The 16345-nt window shown below is 38.8% G+C and overlaps 1 protein-coding gene across 2 annotated transcripts in view; it reads left to right on the forward strand.

Annotated features, from left to right (window-relative positions):
* Positions 1-300: 300 nt before the first annotated feature.
* PPP1CB (protein phosphatase 1 catalytic subunit beta) overlaps positions 301-16345 on the forward strand; it is a 41644-nt gene continuing 25599 nt past the window's right edge. The window contains exons 1-2 of one of the 2 annotated variants that reach the window (XM_045884332.3): positions 301-434; positions 651-790. In XM_045884332.3, coding sequence (XP_045740288.1) covers positions 739-790 — 52 coding nt within the window. In that variant the 5' untranslated portion in view covers positions 301-434; positions 651-738. Of the gene's footprint in view, positions 500-650; positions 791-16345 lie in introns of both variants that reach the window. The other variant, XM_045884334.3, reaches the window with a different exon arrangement.

The following is a 16345-nucleotide window of genomic DNA, read 5'->3' on the forward strand; positions in this document are numbered from 1 at the left end:
GAATTGCTTGCAAAACTAGGGAAGGAAGCCAAGAAAAGAAAAACGAGGCGGGAAGTGCCCAACAACGCTGCCGGCAGAGAGCCCCGACCCGGGCAGCTGGGCAGCTGGAAGGTCAGCGTTGCCCACGCGGGCTCCGCCTAATGGGAACTTCCCCAGCCCAGCGAACCCCGCCAGCCTCGGGGCGCCTGCGCCGCCGCGGCGATTCGGCGCAGTGGAAGTGGCGAGGGAGGGCGACGCACCTGCGCGAAGGCAGCGACGGCGGCAGCGGCGGGAGAACCGAGCCCAGTGCGATTGCGCGGAAGGCCAGGGCCGTGGCGGGGGGGTGGGCCGCGGAGGCGAGCGCCGTGCGTCTGCGCGGAGGGCTGCGTGGCGCGGTGGCGGGGAAGGGCGGTGTGCAGTGAGTGGCGCTGCGGGTGGGGCCGTCGGCGGCGCTGGTGAGCTTTGCGGAGTTGGGCGGTGCCGAGGAGGAGGAGGTGGCGGCTGGGTCTGACGCGGCCCGGTTCGTGGGGGCCCCACTTGTTTATTTATTTATTTATCGTGTGTGCCTCCGAGTGTACGCGCGTTCCACTACTTGGCGGGGAGGGGGTGGGGGGAGGGCCCGGGGAAAAGGGGGAGTTGGAACCGGGGTCGAAACGCCGCGTGACTTGTAGGTGAGGGAACGCCGAGCGGTCGCCGCAGCCTCCGCCGCCGTGAAGCCCTTGTTCCCGCTGCCGGGAAGGAGCGTCTGGTGCCGACAAGATGGCGGACGGGGAGCTGAACGTGGACAGTCTCATCACCCGACTGCTGGAGGGTGAGTGCGGGGCCCGGCCGGCGGCGGGGAGGGGGCGCCCCCTTCAGCCCTTCTTCCCCCTCCGCCGCCGAAACCCGAGGGGACCCCCGTTCCGGCCCCGCGGCGGCCGCGGAGGAGGGAGCGAAGAGGCTGCTTGGCCGGGGGGAGCGGCCTCCGGGAACACGGTCGGTGGGAGGCAATGCGAGAGGGGCCGTCCTCGGCGGGCAGGGTCTCCGCGGACCCCCGGGGACCGTCACGGCGTCGCGCCGGCCGGGGGCTGCGAGGAGCCCAAGGGTGCTGGGTGACCCTTCCCAAGGAGGGTGCGAGGATGCGAGCTTCTGTGCATTGTATGTCCGTGGAACGTGTATTTCTTCTCTGTTCTCTTTGTGCATTGCCCTTGGCTGCCTCCGATTCTTGTTCCGGGAGTGAATTTTATAAAAACCTTCCCGTTGAGACAGTTGTTGGATCTCTTCTGCATTTTTACATGATGCTATGGGACGAACTCTGTTTAAGGAGAGATTAACATTAGCGGGAGTTAAGAACCTCCAATTTGTTGGAAATAAATTTGGGTAAAAAAGAGTAAAACAGAGGTCTTTGATCGAGCTGAAGATGCACTCAAGAAAGAAATATGTAGACGCGTTTGCTGACGGGATTAGCTTTCGGGTTAGAGTTTAACAGGTTTGAGCAGAATTTAATTTCTGCACAAACTTAGAAGAAGGTCTGTTGTGAAGCCTCTCTTGTGTTTAAAAGGCATTTACAAGTCTTTGCGGCTTTTGAGGTTTCCGGGTCCTTCTGTTTTTATTGAACAGTTTTAGGTTGGGTTGGGGGATTGAGGGAAAGGGAAGAGAGAGAGAGAGGCCAGGATAATATTCAGAGTTAATCGTAGTCTTCGGCCAGTGAATCCCTTTACCCTAAAATTTGCGTCACCACTAACTGCTTTGTGAATGTGTAGAAAAGAAAATAAGCCTTTAAGAAAATTTAGTCTTCTCTGTTGGAAACGTCGGAGTGCATATGCACTAACTTATTATTTGCTTTCAGATTACCTGAAGGTAACTCTTTACAACAATGAAGCGCAGTGTATACTTATATTTGGGAAATAATCAAAGAAGATTGTATTGGGGGGATGGCGGGCTAGTTCCTTTTTTTCAGTCGATGTGTCGGTATCTCATCAGTTCTGTGTGTCCCCGTTGTGTAACAAACTACAGTTTATTTGCTCCAGATGTGAAAGCCTCCCAGCAGTCTTAAGACTGAATAAGAAGCAAAGTTTTACCAGAAACTTACTTACCTTTTCCTTTACTAATATCAAGTTATTCCTGCGAGGCCCCCTGGTGCCTGTAGTCAGTGTTCACTGCTTAAGACTTGGTAGACTTTAACAGATGTGAACATCTTGCTGGGTCTATGAGATATTTACTTTGAAAAAATACTGTGTTTTGTAATTGTGCATTGTTTCAAGAGGGAAATAAAACTACTTAAAAATTTTGATGTCTCATTAACTTTTGGGGGAAATCCAGACTTGATTTGTAAATTTAAGTATTTTAAAAACCTGATGTTTGTATCTCAACTTCTTCCCTTCTATTTTTCATACAGTTAACATATATGAATACTTTATAGGCATAAAACAGTAGATTTATGTGTTTTTAAATGTTTGATCTTGAATTTTTTAAGTTAGATGTACTTTTTTTTTTTAATGACAAATTTCACTAGTGGCTTGTTAAGTTTATTGGAAGGAAGATATGGAGGGAGAAAGATAGGCTGAGTGATTCCATTAGTTTTGTGAATTCAGATTAAATGTTTGGTTCTGGCTTTGGATACTGTTTCTCCTCCCACCCTTTTTTTTTTTTTTTTGGTGAGAAACGTAGTTTAGACATTTTCCCCTTTTAGATTAGCAAGCATTTATTGACCTGCTTTATGCTAGTCACCAGGAATCCAAAAAGAAAACAAAAGGAGCCGCCAGTCTAAAGTGATTTCTGGGCTTTTCCAGCCTCCTCTTGGTTCATATATTCAACACATTCCCATCAGTAGAGTTTCATTACTTGCTTCTTAATCCCAGAAGTATATTTAGTTTGACAGTACCTCCTTGGGTCTGCAGGCTCCTTTTCTTTTCCACTTCCAAAATCTAGACCTATTCAAAGACATCCAGAACAGACTTGGATTTTCTAAAAAGTAATTATTTGTAGTCTTCAAATAAAAATTGTTTTGTCTGCCTTGGTTTTCAGTGATGTTACTTGCTCATTAAATTTAACTCAGATTCAAATGATGGTATTTTGTAAAGCTGCCTAGCAGAATAGCTACAGTTAGATTTTTTTTTTTAAGTATTAAATGAACATAAAAGTTAAAATTTGGTCAGAATGTCTCTACATTAGGGGAAAACATCAGCAGGACTTCATCTCATTTTAAAATGTTAATTGTGATTCCAAAACATGTTCTTGACTTTTTTTTATTATATCAAATTGCCAATCAGCTGTAACACTTTTAGTAACTATATCTTATGAGTTGCTTTGTGTTTTTTCTTTGAGTGGGCATGTGGTTAATGATAATTTCAAAGTGCCTTTAGAACATTTTAAAAAATTTGTTATTTAATGCAAAACACTATACTGATTTATTGTGTGAATAATGCATATTCCTCCAGTATATTGGGTTAAGTTTTACTTGGAACTAAAAGCCAAAGATGCCTGCCACGCTATCCCCTGTAGTGACCCTGTTACCACATTCTTGTGGCTTATAGTAGTGCTCTTGACTGATTGTATAAATTAAATCTAGTTCCTATGGGTGTTCTGGAAAACCCAGTGAAAGCTTTTTGCTTTGATCACTAGTTCCAAAAGGAGTTAGGATGGCAGCGGGAGTATAGCATAATCACCTTGCAAACTTTATTCAAATTATAAATGTGTTTATTTTGGGAGGAGGTGAAATGGAATGAAGATTGATGTGTTTGGAAAGAGGATAGGATGAGAAACTGCTTCCCACTAGCTCTGTTCCCAACCAGACTTGATCCAGGTGTTTAAAAACTCAGCTTTACCAGTTGATAATTAACACATGCCTATTATATATATTGTGTATTTTATTATGTATATTATATGTGTATATACTGTGTGTGTATTATGTCTGAATTTGTGGAACTGTGATCATTTCCTTTCTTGTGGATCATGTACTCTAAAAATTCAGTTAGGCTGAGACAGACTAAGCAAATAGGAAGCTTTCTTATATGTCCTTTTGAAGGTTAAAAAAGGAATGGATTTGAAAAATGAAATAGATTAATAAAGCCACATTAAAGCTCTCTTTAAATAAAAGTTTTATTGAGGTATGTGTAATTCACCTATTTGAAGTGTATAATTAAATGGTTTTTAGTATATTCACAGTTGTGCGGCCATCACCACAATCAGTTTTAGAACATTTTCACCACCACCACCCTCAAACAATCCTGTTGCCATTAGCCAACACTCCTTTTTTTCTTTCAGCCCTCTCCCAGCACTAGGCAACCACTATTGTTTCTGTGTCTCTATGGATTCTGCCTGTTCTAGACATTTCATATAAATGAAAACATGTAATATGTGGTCTCTTGTGATTGGCTTCTTCTGGTGTTTTAAAAATTCATCCATATTGTGTCATGTCTCAGTATTTCATTCCTTTTGTGGATGAATGATATTCCACTGTATGAATATACCACTTTTTATTTATTCATCACTTGGTGGATATTAGAGTTGTTTCCCCTTTTTGACTATTGTGAATAACACCGCTATAAACATTCATGTACAAGTTTTTGTGTGGGCACTTTTCTGGGTATACAGCTAGGAATGGAATTGTTGGGTCATACAGTAAGTCTGTATGTTTACCTTTTGAGGAACTGCCAGACTGTTCAAAGCCTCCCCCCCCCCCAATTTAAATTGTTTAATTATGATCCAGAAGTCTAAAGTTTAGGCGATTTAAAGGTTTAGGCAGGTTTAAAGGAAGTGCTAGTCTAGCTGCTCCTGGCAACCTCAGCTTCCACAGGGAAGGTGTTGTGTATAGATCCAAGGCCAGTCTGTTAGAAAAGAGCAGGTTGGGGAGTAGGGAAGATCATCTGAGGGATGCTTTCTCTCTTCTCTTGCCTCTTCCTGGAGGAGAAGGTAGAGGATATATAAAGGTGGTACATTTTTTAACTGATTCAGAAATTAGGTTTGTTTTCCTGTTAATTCATTCCACTAAGGAGAGAAAAAGTTTGAAGTAGTCCAGAAGTGTTTCTGTTTTGTTATATGAATGCAGAGCTGGAGCTTTTTTGGTAAATATTTAAATCCAAGATTAGAATTCATTGGGATTTAGAAATCTGTTTACATCTGAATCCAGAGACAGGGTTAAATATTAAGATTTAGGATTAATGGGGAAGATTGCAAATTGTATCTAGTAGGCTGTTTTCCCTCTATTATCTTATTTTCCATGTTTACTATTTAACGGTGTTCATTCCGGGGGCATGTGTTCTCAGTTTTACCAGAGGTAAAATAATATTGGTATATATGTCGATATATCTAGAAATAATAACTGAAATCATTAAGTATTTCTGAAACAAAGGTTATCCTGGAAGACTTGGGATATAGGGATGCAAAGAGAAGAAATGGTCTGTAAATGCAGTAGGTTTAGCAGTGGTGTGGTGTGGGTGATGGGAATTCCCAGTTGAATTTTCTAGAATTTAATTTTGAGTGGATACAAATTTATACCCTCACACAGCAGTCACTGCCCTTCTAGCAGCTGTAAATAGCCATTTCAAGGCTTATTTTTCCTGGGAAAATAGAGGATCAGTGAATATAGGAAGGAGAAAGTGATCAGAGTCACATCTCTTTTCTTGTACAACCTCTACCTTTCTCCAGGATTGAATTGGATTACCTTTGAAGTCTTGGTTATTAGTAGGTGGAATGCAATTTTTTTTTACACCTCATTCTCTGAAATACACCATACGACAGAGACTTTCCATCTGTTAGATAAAATTAAAAATGCTTTAGTGGAAGTAGTCTATTCTTCAATTAGAGGTAGAAGACTAAAAATGCAGAAACTCATTCTGAAGTTAAGTAAGTATAAATAACCAGTAGCCAGTCTTTTCCCAGTAATGGAGGAATTCAGTCCCTGGTCTAGGTGGGTACTTTTGTAATGCAGTAGAAAAATTAGTAAAAGGACAGTGGCAATTGTCCTTTATTCTGCTTCTATTCACATGTGTAGCAGAGTGATTTATGAGGGTATATATATGTTTCCTGAAAATCCCTGGCCTCAAGGCTCTTTCTGCCTTCCCATATTTACCTGCATCTGTGCAAGGACAAGTAAGAGGTCTTTATGTAATAGTGGCAACATTGCCTTTGGATCCTGGTATGTGCCAACACTGTGTAATTTAGAGGTTTTGACACAGTTTATTTCACTGTAAAGGAATTTTTTTTTTTTTTAAGATTTTATTTATTTACTTGACAGAGAGCACAAGTAGACAAAGCAGCAGGCAGAAGCAGGCTCTCCGCTGAATGCAGAGCCCGATGCGGGGCTCGATCCTAGGACCCTGGGAATCATGACCTGAGCCGAAGGCAGACACTTAATCGACTGAGCCACCCAGGCGCCCCTCACTGTAAAGGAATTTCATCCCCAGAATGTTCATCAGAATATCCCGAAGTTCCCTTCTAGTCAGAGGTTGACCAAAGCATTTTCTTGCTTTGAGTATTTGTCTAACACCACTTTAACTTTTCCCCTAGTTTTACCTCCTATTTTCAAGATTGAGAAAAATCAAAAGTTAATTTTCATAATAAAATAAGTTTAAGGACATCTATTATATAGCTTTCTTTAATGTTATATTTCATGGTTATAATGACTTTTATTTCAGTTAGTAAATTGAGAAGGAAACTTCATAGGTATTAGTAGGTTTCAACTATGTTATTTGAATATTTATCAAATAATTGAGCCAAAGTAATCAGAGAAAATGACCAGGCTTCTGAGTGAGAGGAAGATCTAAATTATATAGTGACAGTAAGGAATGTATTTTATGAAATAAGCCTTAACTGCAGTAGCTAATCCTGAATGATAATCAGATGTTTACTGTTACGTATTTGCTCAAGATACATCAGTATTGAATGATGTAATGTATGGGGATTAATATAAGAATAAAAAAAAAAAGATACATCAGTATTGATACAGTGGGAGGCCATATTTATACTAGTTTAGGGTACAGGTTCTGCATGTATTTTAATTTCAGCCCTGGCCTACTTTCTTCTGCATATTGGGGATGATACTAAGTATCTACTTCATAATGTATCTGTAGAGATTGAACAGATAAAACACTTTGAACAATTCTTGATACATAATAAAAGAAAATGTTAGCTGCTGTTACTGTTTAGTATAAACCTGAACTGAGAAAATAGAGGACTTTTTATGCTGCTGAGCCCTGAACACTCCCCATAGTAATTTTTGAGAAGGCCATTCCTTGTGAGGATCTAACATATATTGGGACCTCTACATTGTGTTAATTGCATACAACCACTTTCCTCATATATGTGTATGTATGTGTAAAACATTTCTTTCCTATTTCCATCATCCAGAGTTTGTAGTCTGGTTTGGCATATTAGTGTTGGTGTTGAGGGACAGAGATATTTCTAGGCAGAACACGGTGAAAGGTAATTTAAGGAGATTTGTTGTATGCCTTCTTTTGGCTAGGGACTAGAGCAGTGGGTTCCAAACTGTTTGAGTCCTGGGACCACTTTATACTACTAAAAAGAATGGGGTGCCTGGGTGGCTCAGTCGGTTAAGTGTCTGCTTTCAGCTCAGGTCATCCCAGGGTCCTGGGATCGAGCCCCATATTGGGCTCCCTGATCCGCAGGAAGCCTGCTTCTCCCTCTCCCACTCCCCCCTACTTGTGTTCCCTCTCTCGCTGTGTCTCTCTGTCAGTAAATAAATAAAATCTTTAATAAATAAATAAAATAAGAATGGAGGACAAGAGCTTTTGTTTATGTGAGTTATTAGTACTGTATTAAAAATAAAACAATGTTAAAATACCTCTTTTTAATTCATTTGAAGATAACCCATTACATGTTAACATAAATAATGGTTTCTGAAACAACAAAAATAGTGATAAGTAAATCTCTCTAACGTCTGGTTTTATAGAAGTTAATCATACAGATACGTAATTGGAAAATGAAGGAGTATTTTAATAGTCTTTTTAGATCATTGTGGATATTCTTTAATGTTATACCAAAAATCAACAAGTAATTTCTTTCTTTTTTTTTTTTTTTAAAGATTTTATTTATTTTATTTGAGACAGAGAGAATGAGAGACAGAGAGCATGAGAGGGAGGAGGGTCAGAGGGAGAAGCAGACTCCCTGCCGAGCAGGGAGCCCGATGCGGGACTCGATCCCGGGACTCCAGGATCATGACCTGAGCCGAAGGCAGTCGCTTAACCAACTGAGCAACCCAGGCGCCCATCAACAAGTAATTTCTTAAACTTAGTTGTAATGTGGAATCTGAAATATCAGTGTAGTTTTTTTTTGTTACTTTACATGAAAATCCATTGATCTTGCACTTTAAATGTATCTTACACATTCTCTGTAACATGCACTGGTCATTTGGAAAACATCAGCTAAACCAAGTTATGCCGATGTTCAAATGTTGACACATCTTACACAATATTAAAAAATCATATTTGTTAAGTCTACAACAAGATATCAGAACCTGTCAAATTCATGGTGTTAAATACAAGGTTTCCAGAATTTTAATTTTCACTTGAAAGCTTGGGTTTTATCATTAGCACAAATGCTGTCACTTGTTTTCCTTGAAATGACAGACTCACTTTGTTCATTTTCAAGAGTATCTGTTAAATACCTAAGTGTAAATACTTTGTCAGTTGTGCTTTACAGTAAAAAAGATGTTCTGTGAAAAGTGTGGCTAGATCGGCTTGAAACTGTTTAAAACGGTCACATGAATGCTTTTCTTGAAGACAGCCATTGCACTTCAGTATGCAGCAGAAATGCTTCATGGATACTTTCCATTTCATTATACAAAATATTAAAAAGACATACTCAGTGGTGGAGATTTAATAAAATTGATTGTTTTTACTACTCGAGGGCATTCTTAAGTGAAACTGGACTTTTTGTGTTTCTCTGTACGTGCACGGCAGCGAATGCCATCAGTGACTAGCAGTACAGTTCGGCCACAAACCACTGCTTTGGTTTGTGCTCAGGTGCTCGCAGTTTTGCCCACCATTGCTCTTGTACTGTGCAGATGTCAACATAGTGGAAAGGGAATCCCACTTTGGTCCCATAGAGCTAGGGCACACTTCCTCTGTTCCTGAAACATCTGGCTCTCACCTGTATCTGTTACTTTTCTTCTTTCCTCTTTTCTCATTATTTGTTTACCAGTGTATCTGGAATCCCTTTTTAACTTACAGTTATTCACAGGCCCCATGGAGAATTCATGAAAGCCATAGGCCTTCTCAGAAAAATATGTTCATGTATATACACAGTATTACGGTTTGAGGTATTGCACAGAGCTCCTGAAGGCCACATTAATTATTCCTATCAGCAGACTTAAGATAAATTGAAATTATGACAGCTGCCTAATTCATTCACTTAAAACCCAAATTCCACATTTAAGCCACTTGTAAAAATTTTACCTTTCCTTTTTTTTGTGGCTTAAAGGGAGACTTATGTGCTAAATATGGAGAAATTGCTATTTCATTCTACAGGAAAAAAAATTAGGAAACTTAGGAAGTCTGGATTTAAGTTAACTTTGCTATTTATATGTAAACTTGAGTGAATTGGGGGGCACGATAGAGTGTGAATTAAAATATTAAAGGTTCATGAAGATTACTAAGATTTCATGGGGCAAACATGATAGGTAGTAGTGGGGTTGCTTTTTTCTTGGCATCCTTTCTACTTCAGAGAAGGCAGTTATTAGTAAGAACTTGCTGGAGAAAATAGCAGATGGTTATTTTTTTTTTTTATTTGCGAGAGAGAGAGAATGAGAGACAGAGAGCATGAGAGGGAGGAGGGTCAGAAGCAGACTCCCTGCTGAGCAGGGAGCCTGATGTGGGACTCAATCCCGGGACTCCAGGATCATGACCTGAGCTGAAGGCAGTCGCTTAACCAACTGAGCCACCCAGGCACCCAGCAGATGGTTATTGAAACAAAATTTAGTATACACAAAATACACATAAAAACCTATATTTCACATACCATTTGTAACTTAAAAGACAAACCTGCATTGAAAAAGTTTTTATGTGAATATGAAATTTGAAATATAACAAGTGAGTACAATTTGTTTAATGATAGGAGGGGGGGATTTCTTTTGGGAGAAGATAACATTTTGTTTAATTGAGGTTCGATTGCAAGTGTTCATCTGTTAATGCTGATCTGTAATGAGATCTTCTGTATTTCATCTTGGAAGGTATCTTTTAACACAGATCGGTACTGCCAAATACTGGTATCAATCCACAAGCATATGATTTTAGTTAATGATTTTAGTCATCATTTGGAAAGCATTTATAGAATTCTATTACTCCTTTCTTGATATTTCCCTTTTAGCATGTCATCACATTGCACACGAACCAATTCCAGTAGAGGGCTAGGTGGAAGCTCCTCAACTACACAGTTAAGTAGATTTTGATGTATTTTGCACTAGCACTGAGATCTAAAGAATGTTGTGGAACTGTGGTTTGAGCTTAGAAAATATATCCAATGCAAATCTGTGAGGAAATGAAGATCTTGTTTTAACTTTTGACAGCCCTGGGAGTGTATAAAGCAGCTTTGATATTTGCTTGCAATTCAAGCAACATTAGTTATCAGAATGACTTACCATAGTATACCTTTCGTGTGTTAAGTATTTTTTGCCTTACAATTTTAGATTGAATCATTAGGAAACACTATCAGGTTTGCAGCAAAATCTTAATTTATAAAACTCCCCGTAGTAGTGATAGTGATTATTGTCATTCGGAAAATTTGCCCTGAGCTCAAAAAAATCACAATAAAACTATCACTACTAGGCCATCATACTGCTGTGTGGTAGGGCAATTCAAGATATTCAGCTTTTATTTCTGACAAATATCCATGGAACTGACAATGGTTAAGTTCATGAACACTAATGACATTCACTAGTGATACCACGGGTTCAACAATACATCATAGATTAAAATATCTTTCTGTTGGGGCGCCTGGGTGGCTCAGTCGTTAAGCGTCTGCCTTCGGCTGAGGTCATGATCCCGGGGTCCTGGGATCAAACCCCGCGTCGGGCTCTCCTCTCGGCGGGAAGCCTGCTTCTCCCTCTCCCACTCCCCCTGCTTGTGTTCCCTCTCTCGCTGTGTGTCTCTCTGTCAAATAAATAAATAAATAAAATCTTTAAAAAAAAATCTGTTGGGGCACGTGCGTGGCTCATTAAATTGGATGGCTCATTAAATTAAGTCGATTTTGGCTGAGGTAATGATCTCAGGGTCATGAGATCCCAGCCCTGCACTGGACTAGGAGCCTGCTTAAGATTCTCTCTCCTTCGCCCTCTGCCCCTCCCCACCCCCAAAAAACTAAAAAATAAAATGTCTTTCTGCTGAGCAGTTGCTTCATAGGCTATAAACACCTTAAAATTTTATAAGTTTTATAAAATTGTCCAACTGGGTTTTTTGTTGTGTTCCATGTGTATTTTTGCCACCATCACTTTTTGTTTTGTTTTTCTCAAAAGCTTCTTGAAAATATTTTTTTAACTTTTTTTAAGATTTTATTTATTTGTTAGCAAGAGAGAGCACAAGCCGGGGGGGAGGGGAGTCTCAGACAGAGGGAGAAGCAGGCTCTCCACTGAGCAAGGAGCCTGATGTAGGACTCGATCCCAGGACCCTGGGATCATGACCCGAGCCAAAGGCAGACACTTAACCGACTGAATTTTTGCCTGTAGTTCCACATAGACAATTCATAGAGGCTAACTCTCCAGTCACTTAATGAAGTATTGGCTCCCAAATAAGCAACAGCTGAGTATTGGTAATGTCTGTGAACTCACCAAGAGCCAAGGAAAACCACTCAAAATCATTTGTTGGGGTTTTTTTTGACTGATTATTGATGTTGCTTTCATTGTCCTCAACACTTCAAGAACTGTTTTTACAGGGCGCCTGGGTGGCTCAGTTGGTTAAGCGACTGCCTTCGGCTCAGGTCATGATCCTGGAGTCCCTGGATCGAGGCCCGCATCGGGCTCCCTGCTCAGCAGGGAGTCTGCTTCTCCCTCTGCCCTCTTCCCTCTCGTGCTCTCTGTCTCTCATTCTCTCTCTCAAATAAATAAATAAAATCTTTAAAAAAAAAAAGAACTGTTTTTACAGAAAGGTTAATAATCTTAAACAAGTTTATTGTCTTGGGACATATTTCTTTGGCTTTTCCAATCAAACATGATTTCATTAACTCACCATTAGTAAAATGGCTTTTCTCTCTTGCTAAAACATGAGCCACTTAGAAACTTAACTTTGGTTGCAGTCTCATTTTTATTTTTGTGAAGAAATTCTACTCCATTTAAATTTTTTTAATTTTTTTGACTTGCTTTCTGGTCAAATGGGAATGTTGTGATGAGTGCTTAGTCTGGTAATGTGAAAAAATATATATAATATATATATTTTAAGCACAGCTGTAATGTTACAAATACAATGCCTAGCCATCTAATTCAGTAACAAAATAATCCACACTCCACTGTGCTTTAAAAGTGTAACATTTGCATTCTGTTTTTCTGCTTTGACATGATGAGTATGTACTGTAGTAAAAGTAAAATGTTGCAGTATAGCAACAAGCATGACACTCAAGACACTGTTGAGTTATAACTGTATCTCTGCAATTTGTAGTACCATAAGAAGCAGTGTGAAGTGGGGGAGTGCTCCCTGTCTCCCTGCAACTAATGTGCTTTGCCACTGTATGGTGAAAGTGCCCAAAGATAATACGTAATGAGGGTGGGAGGAAGAAAAAAAAAAGAGTAGTTGTGTTCCAGTAAAACACTATATATGGACACTGAAATGTTACATAATTTTTATGTCTTTTTTCCCCCATTTAAAAAAAAATAACAATTCACAAAACCAGGCATTGGGCCAGATTTGATCCTCAGATCTTCATGTTTTCCCCCTTTCCTGATGTAGACGTGATTGTGCAGAAAGATTACCTATCAGGAGGAAGAGGTTTTGATGCTCCCACCAAAATTGTGTGACTCATTCATTCAGGACTGGTAAAATACAGGGTTAGGGCCTATAGTGTCTAGGCCTTTGCCAAGGTATTCTTCAAATTTCTTTATATGTAATCATCTGAATCTAATGTGTGGCCAATAATCATATTTTATGTCCTTTTCTATAATTACTTGAGCAACCAACACAGGAAATGTTTGAGGGTTTTGATCTTTGAGAAAAGGGAAGCACCAGTAAGCTCACCAATCACTCTGGCTTTTTTCCTGGAGGTATAGGGGAATAGATCCCAAACAAAAAGTGGCAGTTTTACTGGACCAGAGGAGAGGTACACATCTGAGGCCATTAAAACAGTTGAAACTTAAATCCAAAAGAGGAGAGAACCACATAGACTCTAAACCCAAAATCTGTAGTCAGGTCCCCCTAAAGTCATTGACTGACTTTTAAGGACACACGTGCAAGAGAAGATTCAAAGAAACCCAGAAGAAAACAGTGCCTGGAAAGCTAAAATTCCGAGCAGAGATTCCAGCAACACCCTAGTGCCAGAGAGGCAAAAGTTGAAGACTGCTAAGTTAGAGGGGCTGTATTACACTCTTGAGTTTTCCATTGGTACTCCATCATGGCCACTCCCTAAGATTGAGAGCAAAACTGAAGTAGACCACAGCTCTCAAGAAAATGTAAGTCACTGTCACTCTACCTACTAACTGCTAAAAGGAAGGATGTCATCTAGAACTTACACAATTTTCATTCATAATCAGATATTTCATTCAGCAAAATGCTACAGGACAATGTAGGCTTAACTGACCAAAAATCAAGAGGAAAAAAGGGAACAAATCCATAGATAATTCAGATATTCAAATTAACACAGAGAGACTGTAACTGATTTAATATGTTCAAGATAAGTGATGGAAAATTTTATCAGAGACCTGAAAACTTTACAACTAAAACAATACATTAAAAATGAGAATTTGAGAGTTGGGCTTACTAGCACATTAGAAACAAAGAGAAGTAAGCTAGGAAAAAAAAAAAGTTGTTTAGAAATTACGCAGTGCTGAGAAAAATATGGAGAGGAAATAAAGCAGGAGACAGTCGAAAGGCTTAACATACATAATGGGAGTCCCAGAAGGAAAGGAGATAGGGGCTGGAGGTAATGTTGACCAATGATTTTCCAAAACTGAGAAAGATACCAAAACAGATTAAAGCTCAGTGGATTCCAGGTAGGAAAAATACAAATAAGACCATATTGAGACCCATCATAGACTTAACCACTAAAAATCAAGAAAAAGAAAATCTTAAAAGCTGCCAGAGGAAATAAGTCATTACCTTCAGGAGAACAGTGATGGTTGATATATCACCTGGAACTAGAGATACCAGAAAACAGAAAAGCCTCTTAGTCTGCTGAAAGAAAAGAAAGAATGCTAACCTAGAATTCTAAATCCAGTGAGCATGTCCTTCAGAAGTGAAGGCAAAATAAAGACACAAAAGCTGAGAAAACTTACTGATTTAGACTGGTCCTAGAAAATATTAAAGTTCATGTTGAAAGAAAATGATCCCAGAACAGAACTGCAGAAATAAATGAACAACAATAAGGATAAATATGTGTAAATATAAGTTAATACTATTTAAAATAATAGTTATGGCTTGTAGGGTTTCAAATATGTGGAAGCAATATAGGACAACTGTAGAACAAAAAGCTAGAAAGTGATAACTCAGTCAAAAATAACATTTGTTATCTCTAGAGTAACTGCCAAAAGAAAAAGAATGTGTTACTAAAAAGCTAATAGAAGAGAAAATGGAATAATTAAAGATAATTGATTATTCCAAAGAAAGGCAAGAAAAGAGAAATAAAGGAATGAAGAACATGTGATAACAAAGCAAATGACAGGATGGTAGAACTTAACTTTGTCAGTAATTACAGTAAGTAAGAAAGGAGTAAACAGTCAAGACAAAGCTCAGAAGACCTAACTCTACTATTTACAAGGGACATACTTTAAATTTAAGGGCACAGGTGAGTTAAGTACAAGAATGGGAAAAATACATCATATACATATTAACCAAAAGAAGCCTGATTGCTATATATGTAAGAAATAGTAGGTAAGGCAAGAAGTATCACTAAAGGTAAAGAAGGGTATTGATTAATGTTAAAAGGATGAATTCAACAGGAAGATATAACAAATCTTAAATTTTTTAGGTATTTAATATTATAGATCTAAAACAAAAGGAAAAGTTGAAAAAACCAAAAGGTTAAAATAGACAAAACCACAACCATGTAGATGAATTAATGCACCTTTCTTAGTAACTAACAGAAGAAAAAAATCAGCAAGGATCTAGAAGATTTAAACATCACAGTAAACTTGACCTAATTGACACACATGGGGCACTTTACCCAACACTACAGGATGTATACACTTTTCAAATATGTATGGAATATTTACTAAAATATGCCATATGATGTATCATAAAGCATATCTCAGTGAATTTGAAAGAAACGAGGTCTCGGATTCTCTGACTTCAGTAATGATAAACTAGAAACCAGTAGCAGATAACTGGAAAATTCTCAAATATTTAGAAATAAGCGGTGTATTTTTATATATCTTATTGGCTAACGAGGAAATAGCAGTAAAAATTATAAAATATGTTGACCTGAATAATAATGAAATACGTGTCAAGTTTGTGTAATTGCAGCAAAAAGCAATGCTTAGAGGGATATGTATAGCTTTAAATATATATGGGGGGAGTCTGAACATTAAACTTCTATTTCAGGACAATAGAAGAATAAGCAAATTATAAACCCCCAAAAAGTAGAAGGAAAGATACAAGATATAATAAAGATAAGAACAGAAATCAAAAAGCAAATGTATAATTTTTTAAAATAAAGTAGTTGAAAAGATTAACAAAATGAAAAACCCCCTAGAAATACTAATAATGTACAAAATAGAAAACAAATTACCAATATCAAAAAAGATACAGGAGACATGACTAGTAATGGAGACTAAAGAAGTGGAACAGATAAAAGCAATAATATAATCCTGGCTTGAATTCTGTATGAGAGCAGAAGAAAATGCTATAAAGGACGTGATTAATACAATTATTAGGGGTGCCTGGGTGGCTCAGTGGTTAAGTGTCTGCCTTCGGCTCGGGTCATGATCCCAGGGTCCTGGGATTGAGCCCCGCATTGAGCTCCCTGCTCAGCGGGAAGCCTGCTTCTCCCTCTCCCACTCCCCCTGCTTGTGTTCCCTCTCTCGCTGTGTCTCCCTCTGTCAAAGAAATAAAATCTTAAAAAAAAAGACTTATTAAAATTGTAGTATATTCTTCACATTAAAGATTTATATCAGTGTTAAATTCCCTGAATCTGATAACTTATACTGTGCTATATATGAGAATATTCTTAGGAAATAATATACTCGTAAGTGAGCACGATGTATACAGTCTATTCTCAAGTGGTTCAGAGAAAA

Source organism: Mirounga angustirostris, unplaced genomic scaffold, assembly GCF_029215605.1.
Source record: "Mirounga angustirostris isolate CCGP_5_RB_7025 unplaced genomic scaffold, mMirAng1.0.hap1 SCAF_10, whole genome shotgun sequence".
Lineage (NCBI taxonomy): Eukaryota > Metazoa > Chordata > Mammalia > Carnivora > Phocidae > Mirounga > Mirounga angustirostris.